Source organism: Ambystoma mexicanum, chromosome 8 (assembly GCF_040938575.1).
Source record: "Ambystoma mexicanum isolate Mex_15411 chromosome 8, UKY_AmexF1_1, whole genome shotgun sequence".
Lineage (NCBI taxonomy): Eukaryota > Metazoa > Chordata > Amphibia > Caudata > Ambystomatidae > Ambystoma > Ambystoma mexicanum.
In genome coordinates, this window is record NC_090929.1 from 80,427,001 (window position 1) to 80,448,918 (window position 21,918).

At 45.9% G+C, this 21,918-nt stretch overlaps 1 protein-coding gene across 1 annotated transcript in view; it reads right to left on the reverse strand.

The window, feature by feature from the left end:
- The window catches only part of CCDC180 (coiled-coil domain containing 180), a 728,974-nt gene that overhangs the window by 587,037 nt on the left and 120,019 nt on the right, over positions 1–21,918 (reverse strand). Inside the window, exon 4 of the mRNA XM_069609330.1 lies at positions 12,585–12,673. Coding sequence (XP_069465431.1) covers positions 12,585–12,673 — 89 coding nt within the window. The remainder of the gene's footprint in view (positions 1–12,584; positions 12,674–21,918) is intronic.

Consider the following 21,918-nt stretch of genomic DNA (forward strand, 5'->3'; position numbering starts at 1 on the left):
AGATTGGCCCATGTCAGGATTTTGCCCCACCAAAGATGCCAGAATATCTTTGGTGTGATTAAGGGATCTTTTTCTGCTAGAATAGCAGCAAGTAATTCAATGTCGATGCTCTCTGTGTCATCTGGCACAGTCTGATGTCACAGTTTAATTTAAGGGGGACGGGGAGGTTGGACTAGGACATCCCTGTATGAAGAAACGCTTGGTGAGAGAGTTCTGTTTCACAAAGACAGTGAAGTGTGCTTTCCCTACTTAGCATGCGGTGATCAGAGGAGTCAGTTCAGTCTGTGCATTCTCATAGTGACTGCACTAGCTCAAGGGAAGACGCAGAGATATGAACAGAAAGGACCACAGCAGATCTGCACAAGATCAGAAAAGCAGATTTAAAGAACAAAGTTATCCCAGACTTAGACACCACTATACCGGATCCCACTCCTGGAAAGATCCCAGTAAAGGATTCCCAAGGGAGAGATGATGTGGGGGTCAGTCAAGCCAGGTACCCACCTTTCCCAGGGTTACCAAAAAGGAAGTAGGAATTTGTTACTGGAGGGGCAGTGGCTTTGGACTAGAAAGAAGAGAACAAGAGGGTACGCCACTATGAAAAGGAGGGCGATCATCAAACCTATAGAAGGTACATATCTAAGGAAAAAAGACCAGCGGTGTAGACACAGGTCGGGTATAATCTGGAATTTCCTGTTGAGCCAGCTGATGAAGAGGGTCAAAATGACTGACTTAGCAGATATGAAACCACACCAGGCAAGAGGGGTTTTGCAAACCAGTCAAAGGCCCATTAACAGAGAATGGCTAGACCAGGAGAAGGACATCACACTGAAGTACATGTCATGTATTGGGATTGGGTACAGGTCATTGATACCATGCTCCCACAGAATGTGAAAGTGCATTCCGTGATCTCCAACCTTGCAGGCAAGGCTTCAATAGCAGCAAAGGGTATGGCATCCAGAGATGGGGTAGTCAGAAAAGTAGATGCAGCGGAAAAGAAATCTTATACAGATTCTAATGTGACCTTACGTGCTGGTATATACATGTCGTAATCTACATTGAAGGATTTCCAGTCACTATATCATAACTAGAGGTAGGAGATGATTGTAGTGAGATGTTAGCCATTACAGAGAAGCAGGTCCAGCTCATGTCTGACACCTCCATGGATTCGATTTCAGTGGCAGCATTAATAGGAAGTTGTTCAGTAGCTCCCATGAGAAGCAAATATATTAGAGAGTGGATGACGGATGCCTGTCTGACTAATACGATCCCCCACATACCATTTAAAGGAGAAATGCTCTCTGGCTGAGAACTGAACAGCCCCGTCATGAAGATATACATGGATTGGAAATATTCGTATTCCTTGCAAGAAAAACCAAATACAGTCAGGAAAGTCTCTTCCAGGCCTATCCGGGACAGAGGAGGGTCTTTTTCAATGGGGACTGGGGGTTGTCCAAACTGGCTCCCTCCATGTCCAATGCTTCCAGACCAGATAATTCCTAATTACTGTTGAAAGATATACAAGATTCCAGTTGGAAAGTGCCTGCCCCACCTCATATCAACTTGGAGGGCTTTAATAAAGGACAAATGGGCATGCAACATAATGGCCCATGGCAACAAGCTGGAGTTTTCTTTTATTCATCGAGAGGCAGAAGCAGTGCTTATTTTGTGAGGGTGCTTGCCAGGGCTCAGCCCTGGCACTTATGTTTGAGCCCCTGTACTTATTTGTCAGACTCACTTTAATTATGAAGTTGTGATAGTCACTGCGTCCATCAGCCACCAAGAGCAGGTAAGAGCTGTAGTGTGACTCCAAATATGTCGACACTGTGGGGCGCAGCTATGGGTGGTGGCAGCAGTGGTGTGGAACTGGCCATTCTCAGAGTCACATGAGTTCTAAAAAAGTATTTGGGCATTGCAACTTATTATGTTTTACAAATAAAGTACTGGGCAGGAGTAAGAACCACTCAAATGGCAAAACAGAGGGAGAAGTCCGAGGAATTCGTTCTTTGTATCCAGAAGCTTCTATCAAAGAAGGCAATGTCCCAGTGGATGCAAAGGACCAACAAAAAGGAGTTTATTCTTCAGTCTTCTTGGTTCCAGAATACACAGGATGATTCACATTTGTTTGGTATCAAAATCTTTTTATTGGTTTTCAATATTGTAACAATTAAAATTTAGGTTGAGACATTTCACACAAAAACATACACTGCTCCAAGAAGAGGAACATATGAAAACACAGCAAGAAGGGAATCCATTAAGACAAATGTAACAACACCCATGTGCATTTCCCCAAGGGACTTAATGGGGAAACCACGTATACAGGCATTCAAACCTTACAAACCCTGCTCAGCTCAAACCATGCTTCCCACCTAAGCAGGTTTACCCCTACAACGCTGGGATCTGTTTAGAAATTCATGAGACCCAAGCCTCTTATTCGGGTGGGGCACGTAACATCTTTATTACATTTGTTTACATACTCGAGAAAGTTCTTCCAGATGACAAAGAACCTGAGTAATTTGTTTTTGATCAAAAGTGATATAATTTTGTTGATAAAAATTTACAACATTTTAAGAGTACCATTTGTTTGTGACCTTGATTCTATCGGACCTCCAGAGTCCTGCTATAAGAAGTCTCTCTGCTAGAAGTTATTTAGCTCCTATTTCTGGGGATATTCCAACTAACTGCTTGATCTAGCAGGCCTACCACTGGGTCCTTAGATACTGAACCCCACTAATGGAGTTTATTTCCTGAAGGATGGAGGTCCAAAACATCTTCAGTGTTGGACACTGCCATAATATATGACTTCCCCAGCGAAACTTTGAAATCCGGTATGGAACCAAGTACCATCCATAAACCATTTGAAAGGCTTGGCCTTTTTTTTTGGCACATACTGAACAAGTGTTGGCCCTCCTCATGATCGATCTCCAGGAATCAACATTTATCTCCCCATCCAGGTCCCTATGCCAGGCTTTAACATGCATGAGCACAGACACTGGAATGACACCACTCAACATTTTATATATTCCAAAAAATAATCCCCTAATTTCCAGAGCTGAAAGGATCAATCGCTCAGAAATAGCGGGTTAGCGAACCACCTATTGGCCTATTTCCCTTTGATGAAGCCATTATCTTAACTGGAAATAGTGACAAATGTCCTTTTCCCCCATCACAAATATCTCTTTACATTGGACAAAAGATATGAATACTACATCTGAAAATGAGTGAACAGTGAACTTGCAGTCTCCCTTTCGCCATTCTTTAAAATAATTATTTTAGTAGGAATGAGTGAACTAGGGATCCTCATATTACGGGGCCAGCAGACCCAGGAAGATCGTAAGCCCCCTCCTAACACGAAGCCCATGCCGGATAAGCACTGTGGTTTTCCAAACTAGGAGCTTGTACACTGTGAGATGCCTATCTTTTTATGCATCCATAAAAGGTCTCTGAAGAGGCTGCCACATATATCGTCCTCTGAGATTTACAAGGGTTTAGGCGATTTCAGTTACACCCACAGAGAGTAATTCCCCAAGTAGGCCTGAATATACCTTGGTATAGAAGTCTCGGCTACTATGTATTGGACACATTCACATGAGAGACTCTTGGATGCCAGATCTATTAAAGTTTGTTCTGTGCAGTGACTAAACAGGATGTGACGAACCTTAGCTTTGAACAAGGCAAATTACATTCTTAAAAACCTCTCCTCCCTGGCATCCATTTAGCCCAGTGCTCAAACAAAGCATTTAGCAATAGATAAAATAAGATTTTTCTTTATATAGGTTTCCTGGGATTCAGCGGCTTTATTAATACGTCACAGAAGGCCTTTCGGCTTGGCATCATTAACTTTCCAGTAAAGAGGCAAACATTGCAGTGAATAGTTAGCCCGTCAGCTTTTAAGATCAATTTCCAGACAGAGATATTCTACTGGTGAAGAGTGTCAGAGCCTTAACAGCCTTCAATGGACACTCCCTTCCAACGTCTCCAATTCACTAATTAAGTCTAAAACCCACATTTCCAAACCATATAATGATATATAATATTAAAGGCAAGACCTTGGTCAAGTAAAGCTTAACTATGGTAGCAATGGATATCCCCCACAGAAATGCTGAATCTTCTCCAAATGCTCCTTCCAATTAAGGGATGAATCAATTACAATTCCTAAAATGGGTACAAGAGAAGCACCTCCACCATTTCATGGTTCAGAACCCATCCCAATAGATGGCAATTTAGGTCTAAAAATCATCATTTTAGTTTACTGAAAGAGTTTAATGAATACTGTAAACCCTTAGGCGTGTAGTCTAACAGTGCCACATAATCAGCATACGCTAGCCACTGTAAAGGAACATCTCCCAATTTGGTCGGAGCGGTATCAGAGCCGGCTAACGGTAGATTTCTGCTATAGATCACCCAAGTTTATGTTTATCGTTAAGTTTATCAATTTCGTAGGGTATACAGTCATTTTATCTGAAACAAAGCAAAGTTGTAAATAAAAGAGTGGAAATAACACTGAAAAACACTGACATGTTTAAGTAAATATGTAAAGGATAGTGGGGTAAGGGGTTAAAATGGGTCAGGATGGGGTTGGGTGGCTTTTAAAGGGTGCAAAAAAAAGGGGGCTTTGGGGAGTGACCTTCCAAATAAAAAACAAAAATAAATTCAGTGGTTTTCAATGTTTTGTCCACTCTGTCATGTACCACTCTATTTTTGTGGTCAATAAGGTCACATATGATATGATATGATAGGTTATTTATAACGCGCATAATACCCAGAGGTTTCTAAGTGCGGACCCGGGGATCGAACCTGTGTTGCTCCGTGTGGTCTTGCTTTCAAGGCAAGCACGTTGCCCCTAAGCTATCCCCTCGAAACATATAACCTTTTGAAGCGGTTTGGATTTCTTCTGCAACTGTTTGCCCAATGCCCTCCTTCAGATTGGCCATATTTGGAAGGGGGTCCTGCTTTGTTAACGGACCTATGGGCATTTCAGATTTCTTTTTTGCAGGAGACTTACTTGGGCAAGTCATTACCTGTGGTATGCTGGGCTTACTTAGGTTCACCATTGATGAGCTGTGAGAGGAGCTGATTTGATGCCAAAACTGAGATAAGGGACCTCATTACAGTTTTGCCGGTATCCTGCAAGTAATTCCGGAGGGATACTGGCAAAACTGCCTTATGTTTCCGCTGCCATATATCCCAGTATTTCTTTACCAGTGCCCTTTTTCTTACCCATCTGGGACAGAGGGATTATCTACCCGAGTTGTGTCAGGCATTGGAAATTCAGATAAAGTGGGGGTAGGTTGCCCAAGTCTGATAAATCACATACCTCCACGACCTGCACAAGGCCTTTCGGATCCTCATAAAAAAAGGGTACACTGCTTCGGGTTTAACAGAAGCCAGCTTGAACAACGAAAACAATGTGGTTGGAGTCAGTGCGGTGCCACCATGTAACTGGCCCTAGAGCAAGTATCTTACCATAGATTGAAGTGCCAGAAGCAATAGGACTTGGATTCTGATGAGCGCCAGGGTTCCATCTGCCACTTAGACATGGAACGCCCATGTCAATGAGCCCTCTGGTCACCATCACAACGTGGGAGCTTGATCTTGCCAGTGTCCCTTCCCAGTACCTGGCAGAGGGAAGGGGGGTGGGGTGGGGCGGGCAGTCTAGGCATTCCTGTTCACCCTCTGTCCATCACAGTCAAATAAAGGAGCCCCCCAGTGGTCATCCTGAAGACAGTCCATGGGCTTCTCCTCACCCCATCCACCAAACATGCTGCATCAATACTCCAGAGGTATTACCCAAACTCTGGCTCTCCAGAATAAGCACAACACTGTCTTGTTGACAGATGGTACCTACAACTGTTTCAAGTCGCAATCATTTCTCAACAGCGCCCACAGGCATAGGGATTTCACCAAAGCTCTTCTTCTAAGAGGTCATCTTGCTCACCACCCACCACGTCCCATTATTCGGAATCTGAAGACGCTCAATCAATGGATAAACACCCTGACATTCAAGATGGAGGCCATGCAATTAATATTCCATTGGTGAATCGAGGTAATTTTATGATTTGCATTGCTCTCCAGGATGTATGCAATCACATCTCGATAGCCACAGATCACCAGAAATGCCTCTAATTCACTGTTGCCGATGTGCAGTTTCAGTTTACGGTGCTGCCTTTCAGACTTACTTCAGCCCATCAATGGTGCCCCTTATCATGAGATTACTGCATTAATAGGGGATACAAGTTCAACCCTATCTGGATGATTGGTTCATCCATTCTGAGTCCAAGGAGAAAATGGAGAAAGACAGAAGATCACATGTCAGTTCCTGCAACAGTTGGAATTTTTGATACATCTTTCAAAGCCTGTCCTGAACGCTTGTCAGGATCATAACTTAATAGGGGCTGTGGCGAGTTAGATACAGGAGATGGACAAGAAGATATGGTTCAAACTTAGAACTTTTATTAAAGGAAAGAATGCCTCACATATGCCTGCAACTATTATGATGGGTTTCCCTAATCTTGATAAAAATAAGAAACTGGTGCTTGTCAGGATGGCTTACAGAAACTCAGTCCTCTGTCCGAACCTAATCTTCCCAAGTATATAACCCTACCACCAATAATAAAGGAAACAAACTTATCCTAGGAAAATTTTACTTCCCCATTTCTTGGCTTGTGGTGGCTCGTCCCTGACACCCCACATTTGTGTCTTTGGTTCTTGCTTTTCTTTAAGGCTGGTACAGTTCAAAATAAGTCTTTTATCCTTTTTGTTTTTCGAGAATAAGGGACTCCAGACCCCCACACAAATATCCTTGTCAATTCAAAGGTTTGGTTCTTCATTTGGAGTACCTGGTCCTGGAAACCAGCAATTTGTTTCATACAACAGACGCTAGACTTTTGTTTAGAATCAGTGTCTTGGTCTCTTGTGTGGGTGAGCCGTTTATCCAAATACAGATTTGGGGTTAGATCCTTATCCTCTGCAGGTGCCTCCCTTTGGAAAATGTATCAGAATGAGAAAGAAGACCCAGTCTATAGGGAGTGTATGCTTAGTCGTTCAGAAGATACATTCACGTTGAAACAGTGTCCCTTCCTCTCTGCCTCTCTCAGTCTTGAGCCGGAGCACCTTAAGTTCCAGAAACTGTTCAGGACCTTCGCCTTCTCCTCCTCTTTCTTTCTCGCTCTTCCCTGCTAACCTACTCTCCTTCTCTCCAGCCTCCTTCCTCCTTCTCTTCCTAACTCTATTCAGTTTTTTCCTGACTGGTTGTCTGGTTCACCTACAAAACCTTACAGGTCCCAGGCTCCCCCACCAGTCTTTGCACTTGCCTCCGTGCCTCTGCACTATGTTCAGCACTACTGCACTTTCAGCCTACGTTCAATAAGAAGGGCAACCTCTCTGCACTTAACCCAGCGCCCTGATGGACTGGGCGCACTTGTCCCCCACCCCCTTCCGCCTTCCTTGACCGCCCATCTGTACACATGCTTGACCTAAATATACTAGAACTAGTACGTTCACTTTGTCCTGTCCCCCTCCTTAGCTTGAATGCAATTGTAACAACTCATGCACTTGTACTACGAGAAATGCTGTTGGGCTTAGTACGTTAGTCATTTTTTGTTTAGATCATTGTTAAACCTCAAGCCCTAAGAATGATTACTGTATTCCCTTGCTCCTTTCCCACCTTGTAGAGCTTTGAAGCACTCCACTTGTGTATAAGCGCTGTATAAATAAACAATTACAATTACACCTCCAGGTTTCAGATTCCACTGGGTTATTGCATCTCTTGGCCCCGCATGGGCCTTCTGGCTCTTCAGCCTGTATCGGTTTGGTACTGTACTCATACCTTCATGGGGTACCTTGTTTTTTGCCCTGTGGGGGCAAGCAGACCTCTAAGACTGTGGGAGTTTCATGTTGCTTTCACCCCCTCGGGTGCATTTTGTGTCTCAGACCAACATGGGCAATTGGGACTCTCTGGCCATCTGGTTTTCTTGCTGCTTTCAACCCATCATAGGATACTTTGTATTTCAGCCCCTTGTGGTCTATCTGGCCTCTCAGGCCCGTGCAGATCTCGTATTGCTCTCACCCCCTCGTGGGGTATTACAGTTTCCCATCGCCCTCTTCCTGCTCCTCTCTATCAGCCGTGTACCTGGTTCTCGGCAGCGGTGCTTATCAGGGGAGGCGGCTTCTCTGGTTGCTGTGGAACCATGGTGCCAATGGCTTTGTGTTCGGGTCTTCTGCTGCAGTTCCTCCTGCATGTAACTGACAGGACTTTGGCGTTGGAGCTGCTGCACGCTGGTGTGCAGTGTCTATGGTGGCTCAATCTCTCGTTTGCCCAGCAGTCCTGAGCTTGGCAGTGTTTCTGCCTTCCGGGTTTGGCAGCGTTCTGTGGGCTCTGTATTTCCTCCGCCCACCACACCAACTGCATTGCTCTGCCTTGAGGATCAGACCTCTCCTATACGCTCACCTCCAGCGCAGGCTTCCTCTTTGCGCCCTCAGACTGGCTCTCACTCTCTCTGCATGGATCTCAGCTCCCCTATGTCCCTCCCTGGAACAGGAGAGGAGACGCCATTGGTTCTGCTCTTCAAGCATGGAATTTAACAGATTTGGCTCAGAAAGCAGACCATTCATTTTTAAAGGGCCCTGGACATTATTATACGATTCACTCCATATGATTCCATATAACCAACAAACATTTTGGATTCTGCTTTCAAGGGAGGTGTTCACCCCCACTGAGATCCTGCTTGCCCTGTCCCACAAGGGGTGTTACGCGTAACACGCTCACCTCCCTAGTCCCAGAAGGGGTAGCTCCCTCTTTGGGCGAAAGGACAAATTCCCTGGACTCGTCACAGGGCACAATTCATCAAAGAGAATGGTGCAGTCTTTCCTTGCCCAGGCAAGACTATTGAACAGAGACAGATTTTCAAGTCTTCTTCTAAAAAACTCACAATCTGCAAGAGCTTTTTTGATGGTACAGGGATCGATGGCTGCAGCAGTGCTCCATGAGCCCCAGATGTTGCAGAACTGTGATCCCCAGTCAGCATACTACGTTGGCCTGGTTTCACTTATGATACTGGAATGGTGGATGACACCATATCACCTGGAAATAGAATTTCTTCTGAACCCAATCCCGCAAGTATTAGTGACTGTGGATGCAAGTGAGACTGGATGGGGTGCAGCATGGAGAAGTAGAGAGAGTCCAGTGCGTTGGAAAAGCCTAGAGATTCCTCAAGCATCAAATAAGGAGCGCCAAGTGATTTTGTTACCATTGATAGCATGGACATAGTTCCTCAGCGAGTGATAAGAACAGACAATACAGTACTAATGGCAACAGATGTAGTGGGACATGTATGGAATCCCTCCAAGAGCTATCGCCAGACCAATGAAGTGGGCGGAGAAGCATTTGCTAGCAAACTCTGCAGTGCCCATCCAGGGAATCCTCGATCTAGGCAGACAGGTTACACCAAAGCTTTCTGTCATCTCAAGAGTACACACTGATGGAGGCAGCGTTCCAGCAGATTTGCAGACAGATTGTCTCTCCCACATTGGACTTGTCTGCTACAAAGGTGAACAGGATGGTGGAAGGCTTTTGAAGTCAACATCCGTAACATCTGGCCTCACAATCCACTGCCAAGACAGCCTACTACTGCATTTTCTCCCATTCCCCGAATTGCTCAGGTTCTGGTAACATTTCAGCAGGAAATGGCAGATTTAATTTTGACACTGCCGTTTGGACAAGATGTTTGGTTTGTGGAGTGTGTTCTTGAATCTGTTCAAGCCCCCCTGGTTTACCTGTTCAGATGTTGGTCCAGTTGAACCTAGCTGTTAAAAAAGAGGGACTTATCAAATTGGGGTTATCAGACAGAGCAGCTGGAGCAGTTCAGAATTCCAGGCGCCTATCCAAGAGGAATTATTCCCATCACTGAGTTTAATTTTAAATATTTTTTTTAGGTGCGTTATGTTTTGGATTGTGACCCTCTAATTTTGGAGTTTCTACTGAGTGGCTTTCATAAAGGTCTGGCTATATCCACATTATGTGTTCAGTGTTCCACCATTATGGCTTTTGGGTAATCCTTTGGTGGGCTGTCTGTGTTAGAACCCCTAATACGCAGGTTGCTCAAGGTGTTGTGCCCTGTACATCTGCCCCTTGGTGTCTTCTTCTTGTGTTAAGGGCTTTGCAGGGTTCTCCGTTTGAGGATTTGAAGCATGTCCCATTAATATGCCGTCTTTACTGTTAAATTCTATTTTCCGTAGCCTGTTCTTGTTTATGAAGGTTGGGTGATGCCAGGGCACTGGTTTACCATTGTCCCTAACCTCTTGTTAGACTGCATGTTTTGGTCTTGTACACCAGACCAGGTAACCTGCCTCAGATTGGCTCCTCATTTCATTTAGAAAAGGGGGTGGTAGTACCAGATCTGTGCCCAACCCCAGTTATTGAAGGAGGACAGACATTTTACACATTGGTTGTGAAATAAGCTGTGTTAAGCTACTTGGAGATAACTAAAGGCAGTGATTAAATGTCATCATTTGGGAAGGGGCTTTTAAAGTTTGGGGTTTTCCCTGAGCAGGTGTAGCATATTGTTGATTGTCATGGACGAGGGATTAAGCGGGTGCAGATTCCTTCCATTGTGCAGGGGCGATCTACTCAGAATGTATCAGCTTGCTGGGCAGACGCTATGGAGGTCCTTTGGTGGATATCTGTTGTGCCGCCACAGGGGAATCGCTTCACACATATATGTCACATTGCCAAGTGGACCTACACAAGTCTGGGAGCCTCTCCAACGAGACCGAACATGGCCCAAATAACAACCACATTTTAGCTTGCGTCACCTTTTACAGAGGAGAAATAGCCAATCTCATATCAGTCTGGTCCCACCCTCAAGCACAGTGCAGCACTGAAATGAACAAGAGTACCATCAGCAACCGCAGACACATGTTTCAGCCTTGTTGGGCAGCATCAGTGAGGTGATGCTGTGCCTCTCTTAGCAGAGCTATGGTTGGTCTATCGGAACCTGCTTCTGTTAGACGAAATGTGCACTTTATTATCACGTTTAGTCTTAATAAATATGCATGCATACATTGGGCTGTGTTGGTGTTACCATGCAACAAATTATCCTTCGTGTTTCCTCAGAGTGAGGGATGTGATGAGGCATGAGTTCCAGGGGTAATGCCTAGATTACATATGGTAATCCCCATTACACAGGACCCCCTCCCTCATCACACTACTCACACTACTCCTGCCTTGCTGAAGGGTGTTGTGTCTTATCCAATTGATTAGGTAAGCACAGGACAGGGTTCGAAATTGGGGGGAGCTATTTAGCTCCTGCTTGTAGACTAGGAGAGCCTGGTTCGCTTGAAACCCAGAGCTACCAGGGGCTTCTTTTAGCACTCCAGGCCAGCTGATGCTAATGTAACTGTACATTTCAGACCATGTATAAATAAACATTATGACACATCTATATGACATTAAAGCAGTAGAGGTCATAAATAATGGACAAAATTATATATTTGCATCTTACGTGGATGTTGGATTTGCGAGAATGTTGTGTACTAGCTTCTCATTCCCCAGTAGTATCTTTCTGGTCACTGGTTCATGTTGGAGACCCAGGAGCTGCTGTTAGCTCCTAGTTCCCCAGTGGTATCTTTCTGGTCACTGGTTCATGCTGGATACCCAGGAGCTGCTTTTAGCTCCTAGTTCCCCAGTGGTATCTTTCTGGGCACTGATTCATGTTGGATACCCAGGAGCTGCTTTTAGCTCCAGCTTGTTCAACCTTAATTTTGACCGCTGCAGGATGACCCTCGCAACCCGACCCTTGTACAGCCAGGTAAGAGAAGGGAAGGGGCCGGTGGTACCAAGGAAATAAAAAGGGTCTGTGGGAGCAGTGAGACCTCAGAGTGATTGTGTGATGGAAAGGAAGTCCAGTGTAATGATAATTCAATTGGGATGGTAGATCTAAAAATTAGCCATGGAGAAGTTCCACATTTTAACAGTGTTAGTTTAAGAATTCCATGAGCTGGACAGGAGTTTAGAGTGCAGGAGACCAAGAACGGTGTGGACTAGTTTGCTGGAGAATTGACCAGTAGTAGCATCTGTCAAAACGAAATAAGCACAGGTTCTAGTCCCGTTAATACCAGAGGCCAGTCTCCAAGCACGGGCTCTGGGTTGTCTTGATTCTAAGACAAATGCGTTGCCCCTGAGCTATCCTCAGTATTCAGTACTTCTTTCTTCCAAAGTAGACAAAAGCAAGGACTGTGGGTAAACAGCAAAATGAACAAAAGTACAACTACCATCAAAGGCCTGTGGATAACACTGCTCTAATACTACCGATTTACCAGGATTGGGTTGGTTAGGTTGCTGAAGTGCTCTGAACCTCTTCCTTCCTGCTTGCATATGTTTGACACTTTCACAAAAGACTGCCCGAGTCACTTAACCCTCCAAATTCCCGCTCTACAAGAATACTGATTTATTTGCAAAATGATACAGTGCTGAGGAGATTGTTTAGAAATCAAATGAATAACCATGGAAAGGGTTCACACTCATGGGCTCTCACCTTTGAAAGATTACAAGCGCTAATCAAATTCTTGACGAATTGATTTCAACTTACCGATGACATCAGCGAGACCTCGGACTTCCCGGGCATCAATATCAACCTGACTGTCCTGGGTTTTCTGGGCCTCGAGTGATGCTGTTTCCCTGTAATGTAAAGAAATGAGGCATTGAGCGGAGGACATCGTTTCGGTATTGACAGTCTCTGGGTGCCTAATGAATTCCCACTAGCCAACTTTCTACAGCAATCAGTTGCCCATACCAAACAGAAACTCACCACATGATGGTGCATCCGGTGAAGAGGTGGGGGGCACAGTGCAACCCCTGCTCCTATGTGCTCATCACATACCCAACTCTCACCCTGGTGGTTCCCCTTCTGCTGCCCTTCTCCTGTATGTAGATTTGCTACTGCTTCTGCTCCTGGACACATTCCATTAAATGCCACCAATCAGCTCCTATGATGGTAGCTAAGGACAATTGTATCCCTCAAGCACCTGATGTCCTGAAAGCACTTTAGTGGAGCTTTCCTCATCCAAAATGTCTCAGCATGCTCCTCGCTTCTCTGCCTGCCTCCAATAAGAAGGAAACCTGTGCAGCCACAGCATCACAATGTAATTCAGCGTGTAATGCCCTCAGCTGGCAAACCTAGGCGTTGGCCTATGGGACCTAATTAGAAATTGGTCCCTGTAGCAACCTGGATTCATTTCCTTGATACACAGGCTTCAAAGCACCCAACAATCTAGGAAAAAAACATAAAACATGCTACCATTGAAATAAATACAATGAATAGTGGTATGAGAACTAGGGTTTTATAAATTAACATTTATAGGCATTCCTTATTGTGTAGCTTGGATACCATTTTGACAGAAGTGGCAGATTATATACGGAACTGGTGATCTATTTGGTTGGATTGCTGTATAATCTTGTCTGGTGTTCTGAAATCATTTTGCTTTTTTGAGGCTTGCATGTGTGTGTCGAGGTGGGGCATAACCTTTCTGTGGTGAAATCTAAAAACGGGAAGAGGTGGTTGGAAAATCTGTAATCACTGGGCCTGCATAGGCTGAATGGTTCAGTTATGGGGACTCTTCCAAGTCAGACAACATGGGCAAGGAGTCTGAAACAGTCAGTTTTCAACTACATGTTTGTAGACAAGGATTATTTCCATGTGTGCACTAATTTTCACGTGACTCCTTGTGCGTGGAGTGACCACGACATGATTGTTGCCAAGTTTGATATTTCTGTTGGCAAAGCTATAGGACATACATTGCCCTTAGTAATTGTCAGTCAGGGGGCCAACAGAATAACATGGAACCATCATAAGGTTTAGTTTATTAATAATAAGGCGTCAGGAATGTTGGCCTCTAATACCCTGGATTGGAAGATGGACACATTCAATTCGAATTGTTTTGGTCCTTTTTTCGAGGAATTACTAATGTCAGCCGAAGCAAAGTCTAAATTAGGCCCCACCAAACATCTTCATCAGTTTGATACTTGTGTGGAGCAAAAACAGGCCATGAGAAGGAAAATGGAGGCTATGAAAGATAAGTATAAGGGTGATCTTGTGTCCCAAGTTAAAGAGATCAAGTTGGTTAGACAAGTTTACCGAAACTGGTCTAGACTGCGGAAGGCACAGCTGCTTCAAAATGATGCAGAATTAATATTGGAATCTCTTTGTAAGTCGGAAACCGCATCATTTTGGCGCCTTATTAATAATTTAGGGAGAATGCAGTCAGACTTTCAATTGAACGCTATAGGCGAGCAACAGTGGGATACCTTTTACAAGGCAAAATTTGGGGTGGAGCCGGTCTTGGTTGAGCACCCATATATAGTGAGGGTGAAGAGTGGGGACTCTTGGCAGTTAACAATTGACTTTGATGAACTTCTGGACATTATAAAAGGAATTAGCAAGTATATAGCCCCGGGCCCTAATAGATTAGCAAATATGGTGTTTAAAATTGATCCAGTCACATGGTCCACGATTGTAAGAATATATTTTCACCAGATCTTAAAAGAGCGGCTTTTGCCGGTTACTTGGCAGATGGCCTATTTGATTCCTATCTTTAAGAGGGGTGATAGGAATCACCCTAGAAATTATAGGCCTATTTCACCACTAGATGCAGACAGCAAGGTCTTTGCGGCCTTGCTGTTAAAACATCTAGAGGCCTGGTCCTCTAGCTAAGGCCGGATTCAGAGATGGCAGACCGGTTTCCGGAAGTACCACAGCACTAATCTGAGGGGTCTTTTGCTGAGTTATGTACACAATCTAGCTCTCAGTGGAAAAGTTAAGTCCACTTATGTGGCAAGTTTTGACCCAATGGCTGCCTTCAAGCTGGTCAATAGAAATCTTTTATGGCGAAAGCTGGCTAGTTGGGACATCCCAGATGGGCTACTAAGATTGTTAATTGCTCTTCATGAGAACTCAAATATTAGAGTTAGGCTGAATGCTAAGGGAGATTCAACAAGGGTGATTCCAACTCTCTTAGGGGTTAGACAGGGATGCATTCTTGCTCCTTGTCTTTTTAATCTATAACAGCCTCCTCACATGTTGGGCGGTATCCTGGCAGTAATTGCGCTGGGATACCACCAATGCAATTAGATTTACCGCAACTCAGTCTGGTGCAATTTGCACCACATCCTGAGTAGCGGTAAGGCAGTAAATCCATATTTCCCATTGGGTCCTCTGGACCCAGTGGGGATGGGTGGCACCATTACCAGCAGCACAAATACCGCCGGTGGTAATAACACTGAGAATGCCCATACTGCCAGCGCATTCACCTCCAGCTCAAAGCTTGTGAATGCACCCAGGTAGGGCCATACTCTGGATTGGGCGGAGCAGTAAATGCGGCGGTAATAGCATTACCACCGCATTTTCCCCTACCCCCGAGCTCCTGATGAGGCCCTAGGTGGCCGATGTGGGAAAGATAATGGAGCAGTCTGCTTTTGCATCTCCCAAGCTTAATAATCACTGTCCAACGTGGCTCACCTATGCCGATGATTGTTTACTTTTTGACCAAACACCTAGGGGGCTTCAGAAATTAATTGACGCTTTAGAGGGTATATTCTGTGACAAAAAATCTCAACATTAATCCTTTAAAGACAAAGGTGATTAGATTTACATGGAAAAGGGAAAATAATCCCCTGTCTTGGTGGAGTGAGGGCCATAAATTGGATAATGTTGAATTATTGGTTTATTTGGGCTTTCAAATTACTGTGAAACCCTCTTATGGCATCCATAAGGGGGCATCTTCTGCAGAAAACCATCGGGCTAATAAACCAAATGAAAAAGTGGACAGGAAGTATGGTACATTTTCATGACTTCCTGCCCTAAAATCTTATCAAGGTAAAATAATTCCACAATTATTGTATGGTTGTGTATGATTATGTAACCTTGAGCCTGTTGCCTGTTTTGGAATCTTTAATCTGGAGGAAGCTGCTTAATCTTCCAAACTCTGTCCCAGTAGCAGCTATTAGGCATGAATTGCGTATCCAGTCCCTTAGAATCAAGGGTTGAGTGGAACTACTTGAATTTACACCGCAGGATTTTAATAGCAGAAGATGTCTCCCTCTATGGAGATGTCTTGTGTTCTATGAATGCATATAATGATGGGCGCAGTGAAAGAACTCCTTTTGTATTCACTAAAGAATGTGAGTCTTCTACAAGAAATAGGATCTAATAGGGAGAAACTCCAATTAAGACCAGAACACACCAAGAAACGACTAAGAACATGGGATTGGATCACCACTACAGAAAAACATCATGGTTATCCTTCTCTGACACATCTATAGACTGATCACAAGAAACAGGGAATCCTGCCACCTTTTCTAAGTATTTACCCAAGTCGATATGTCAAAAATGAACCTTAAATTGACAAAAGAAATCTTGGTCAGATATAAGAATATTGATAGATCTGAGACCAAATATAGATTGAGTAAAATTGGCTAATACACCACTCATCTGTAGGGCTTGATCTCGGTGAACCACAGGAAACTCGAGTGAACAAGAGAACCATTGGCTCTGTGACATGTCTCGTCAGGGTAGCTCAGGAGTAACATGCTCGCCTTGGAAGCAAGACAACACGGAGCAACACAGGTTCGATTCCCAGTCCGCGCTTAGAAACCTCTGGGTATTAAGCACGTTATAAATAGTCAATTACAATTACACTCTAGACAAATTGGGCGCGAACGTGTGCTGCATCTAGACTTCCAGGCGGCATCACACAGAGGAAGGCTGGGGGTAGGAAAGACACCTGCTTCCACAGAACACTGCATACTCTCTTGGAGAAAGAGATGGGATTGAACCATCAATCACTGCAATAAACACGGGTGCAGAGGCTGTTTGCCCTGTGTATCAGACAGTATTGATGGTGTTGACTGACAATAAGAGAATCCTGCAGCTCATCACCAAATAATCCAATAGGAAACCAGCAGCAAAGGTAGACACAAAGGCCCTCATTTCAAGTTTGGTGATAGTTCAGCAGAATTACTGCCTCCAGATGTTCTGGAGTATGGGCCTCATCACGAATCCAGCGGTAATGCAGTGCAACTACTGCCAAGGGCTAATAACGTTACCGCTGGGTTGTGCGGCAGAAATAGTGCTGCATCACAACTGGGCGTGAACGCTGTTAGGAAAGATTTCGTTATTGTAGGGAACTTTCCTTCCATGTGACAACCCCTAAACTTTTTGCTATTGTTTTCAACCTGTTTCTTGACTTTGCCAGAGAAGTGCAGCCTTCTGCCGTACTCCTCTGGGCTTTCGCTCCTTTCTTACGGGGAAACTGACATGCCCTTAAGACAGTCAGTACCGGGGAACGCTGTTTCCCGTAGTTTCTTTTACCGTGTCGCCATTTTAGTGCAACACGACACAAGAGGGCACTGTAAACTAAGTTACAGCTCTCTTGGGTCTCTAGCCTTCTACAGACCCTAGACACTCTTTTAGGAGGGTTTTTGGATCGGTGCAAGTCATTCAGGGACTGGGCTGGTGGCAGCGATCATTTGGTTTATTTTGAGCTCCTTTTGCCGTTCTGAGCACCTTTTTGCCGCGAACACAAAAGGGTGGCCCGGCTACCCAAAATGGCCGGACCACGAGGCTCCTTTGCCTCGTCCACTGTCCGTCTTGCTCCCTTTACCTTCCCCCGGGTCAGGCGACCCGGGGCCTTCCTTATTTGGGCATGTAGTTTCCCGCGAAACACGGTTGCTTTCGCGGGCTTCTACATGTCGTTTGAGTGCCCCCAGGATGTGGGCTGGGCTGTCTGGTCCCAATACACATCCTGGGTGCCAGAGAGTCTAGGGTAGTGTGAATGCCTGGGACCACCGTGGTCCGTGATTGGTCCACGTATGGTATGTGTGTTGATGAGCGGATCTCCCATTGGCTCCCCTCCGTTTTGGCGCGAAGGGAACCGTGGATAAGAGGGAGCTGGAAACACCACTACCAGGTCGATCTCCTGAGTTCTTACGAACCCAGGGATACAGGAGCCAAGTATCCTGCGAACACGAGGCTGGACCGAGGAATCGCTGGTGACCCCCTGAAGAACTTCTGCTCCTCATTGCTGTCGTCCGGTGAAGCCCTTTCCACCTAAGATCGAACAAGAAGGCCTGTACTGGCGCTTCGACCTATTGGAATAGCAGGACCAGCTATTCCCGGCACCTTCATCAACTCCTGCCGTAAGCCTTCGGAAGTGTCTCTGGGCCATCCAGTTGACTGACCAGCTTACTAAGGAGTCCTGCTCTGTAATCGCCGACAGGTTGGGTGGTATTCTGAGTCCGGGGCACGCTCACACGCTTCGTTTGCTTAGCAACCCTAAGCTAGAGGTGAGCGGTGCTCGTTTGGCTTGAATACACCCGGCCGTTCCGTTGCCCTGCTGTGGCGACAAAACTGTGCTTGTTTCTTCGATCGGGACGTCTTTTTACTCTGCACGACGACGAGACGTTCCCTGCTCTTCAGAACCTGCCAGAAGCTGCATCTATCGAGGAGAAGCTCGGGCCTGCTTGCTTCGGGGACCGGTGAGTAGATTAGCTAGGATCTGGTCGCCCTCCTGCAGTGCCCCTTGCTTTTCCCCGCTGTAAATACAGCACCCCTTGTCCGTACTCGCGCCCTGCTTCTGCCTCACAGTGGAGGCTGCGCTAGAGTCGCGGACCGTGTTCTCCTTCATTAGGGCGCCCTACAGAGCTGTCCAACGTCCTCCGAAGAGCTTCACCTTCTGCCCATTGGCACCGGCGTGTGCAGGTACTTTTGAGCGCTAGGCTCCACTCTTCGTAGGGATTGGACTACCATCCAGTTAGGGGCCTCAGAAGGCGGACATATTACACGCATTGGTTCGCACTGCCTGTTTTCCTTCCCCTGCAGGTGGATAACATATTTCGTGCTGCTAATGCTGTGAAACTGTGTATTCTGTATATATATTGGGTGGATAGTGTATGTGTTGGTTTAATATCGTTGTATCTTGCTGCTTTTACTGTGGTTATTAGTTTCGAGGCCTTATAATAAATGTGTATCTATTTTTGATATAACAACTGTTTGGAGTAGTTTGTCAGCGCTCTTGCTTTGTGTGCTCACTGCGGGCTTTCAGTCACCCTCACCCCTCTTGAGACCTAGTCTTGACCGCCGCGATCGCTACCTTGATTGGTCTGGCTTGTCCAGAGGTTACCCTGTTCCAAGTAATTAGGTTGGCCTTCTGAACTTCTGCGCCACCAGGACAGAGTTCAGAAATCCGTCTTAACAAATTGGTGTACAGCGGTGGGATACGACTGAAGGTATCCAGTGTTGCGCACGAGCTAAGGCGTTTTCAGGTTATTCCAACCAGGACACGCAGTAAAGTATTGAATATAACGTTAAAAAGGCCATAGTCCTATCGACAGTATGGAAACGAATACTTTATTAACCTTAAATGCTTCGAAATCGGAAACATTGAAGAAGATGTGTGCGGAGAGAGGGGTTTCCTCTCAAGGCACTAAATTGGAAATGATCCAAAGAATCGTGGCGTGGCAAGAAGCGCAGCTTGATGCTATAACTTCCGAGGACAGTGCAGAAGGTGGTGGGGCTGCTCTCACTGGCAGAACCGACGGTTCTGCCGCTGCACTGATCCATCACGACCACGAGGACAGGGAGGATGTAATGTCTAACGTTTCCTCTGCCAGTGTTGATGGGGAGGCTATGCTTGAATTCAAGAAGCAAGAGCTGCGGGTTAGGCAGCAGGAGCTTGAATTCAGCATAGCCAAACTAAAAATCGAACAGGCAGAAAAACAAAAAGACAGGGATCACCAGTTGGAACTGGCCAAGCTTCAGTTCGCAAATGGGTCCAAGGGTCCTAGACATGGTTCTGGGGCTGCCTCTCATCCACGGTTTCCAAAAGATCTGCTCAGTGTGTATGAGGAACGAAATGACATTATGGACTGGTTAAATGCGTTTGAGTATGCATGCGAGGTTCAAGAGGTTGATAATGCGGATAAGATTGCATGGTTACTCAGCAGACTGCCCCATTCTGGTTGCAGTGCCATTATGGAAATGTCGAAGGCTGAGCGCGCTGATTTTGCAATGTTGAAGCAGACTCTCATTTTAAAGTTTGGGAAGACTCCGACCCAATATTTGAAAAGGTTTAGAGAGTATAAGAAAAAGGAAGGTGGTACTTGGGTGTCGTATGTAGCTGAGTCCCTGAAAAACTTGACTGGCTGGGTTGAAGGTTATAAGGTTTCTACCTTCGAAGGCATGATCAATCTGGTCATGCTGGAACACATTTTTGCTTCTTCTTCCCCGGAGCTTAAGCAGCATTTGGCCGATTCGAAGGAGATAGATCCTAAGAAGCTGGCCATTGCAGCAGACTTATGGGTGTCACATCGAGTGTCCCATAAGGACAAAACTCATCCTGGTAAGCAGGAGGAAGGGAAAAAGTCCAAAGATATGGAGGGTGGGGAATCTGCTAAATCTTCTTCCCAAAAGGGCCACAAAAAGAAAAATAAGGGTAAGCCATACGAGAACTCACAGGGTAGCGGAGGTTCGCCTCCGAAACAGAACTCTGGTTATAATAAGCCTCCCTACGTAAACAGACCCAATGGGGCTTGTTTTTCTTGTGGAGCAACTGACCATGTGAAGGGGGATCCCCGGTGTAAGGTTAAACCTTTGGGGGTCCACTCCGCTAATCTGGCCTTCTCCTCCTACGAGGAAGAAGAGATTACAGGAGCATCCTTCTCCTCAGACTCGTTTCCCAGCGGGATCGAGGCTGAGGTAGTTTTAGTGTCCCTGGGTTCCTGGGAGCCTAAAGTCGCAGAGGCTTATGCTAGGATTCCGGATAATACCAAGCACTACTTTAAAGACAGTGTGCTGATCAATGGAGTGGATACTCCAGCTCTTAGGGATAGTGGGTGCAGTCGAACTGTAGTGGATTCTACCTTGGTAGACTCAGAGGAAGTTGCCAGAGCTCCTCTGATGCCCACTAAGTTGGCTGATGGCCCCCTCCGTATGTTTCCCGTGATCCCTGTTAATCTAACTTTAAATGGTACAGCAGTTAGGATTCCAGTGAGCATTCAGAGAAACGTCCCGGGAAAGGTCTTGTTGGGCAATGATCTCAGAGCTCTAGGGCTCGTAGGAGACACTGCCGAGAGACCCTACACACGGTCTCAAGCACGGGCAGCATTGGCCAAGTCCAATACGCCGCCCCAGCCGAAGGGGAAACCCAAGGCGAAAGGAGTCAACAAGTCCCGACGGGGGAAAGAGAATATTCCCCCGAGCTCGCCTACCACTGCGGTGGAGGGAGTTGGTCAATCGCCCGAGCCTGACGAGGAGGTGGCGATGCCTGAAGTGTTCGACCCCAACGACCATCCTGAACTAAAAGACTTGTTAGTTGAAGGAGGTCCTGATAGGGACGACTTCAGTAAGGGCCAACGTGAGTGCCCATCTCTGGAAGGCCTAAGGAGACAGGCCTGCTCCCAGCTTGAGGGTGAACCTCCTGGGAAGCATCGGATTTATTGGGAAAGTGGACTCCTGTACAGTGAGCCCACAGAGTCTACAGAAGGAGACCATAGGAGGTTGGTGGTTCCCCTTGCTGTTAGACCCTTCCTCTTGCAGTTGGCGCATGAAGTTCCCCTTGCTGGTCACCTTGGAATGAAGAGGACCAAGCAAAGGTTATCTATGCACTTCTACTGGCCCAAGATGGGGGTGCAAGTAGAAAGTCACTGCAGGAGTTGTGCCTCCTGCCAGTTGTCTGGTAAGGTTGGCGCGACAATCCAAGCTCCGTTGGTACCGCTCCCAGTTGTGGGGGTACCATTTGAAAGGGTAGGGATCGACATCGTTGGTCCCCTTGACCCGCAAACATCCTCAGGCAATAGGTTTATCCTGGTGCTGGTCGACCATGCAACCAGGTATCCTGAGGCCATCCCATTAAAGACTGTAACTGCCAAGT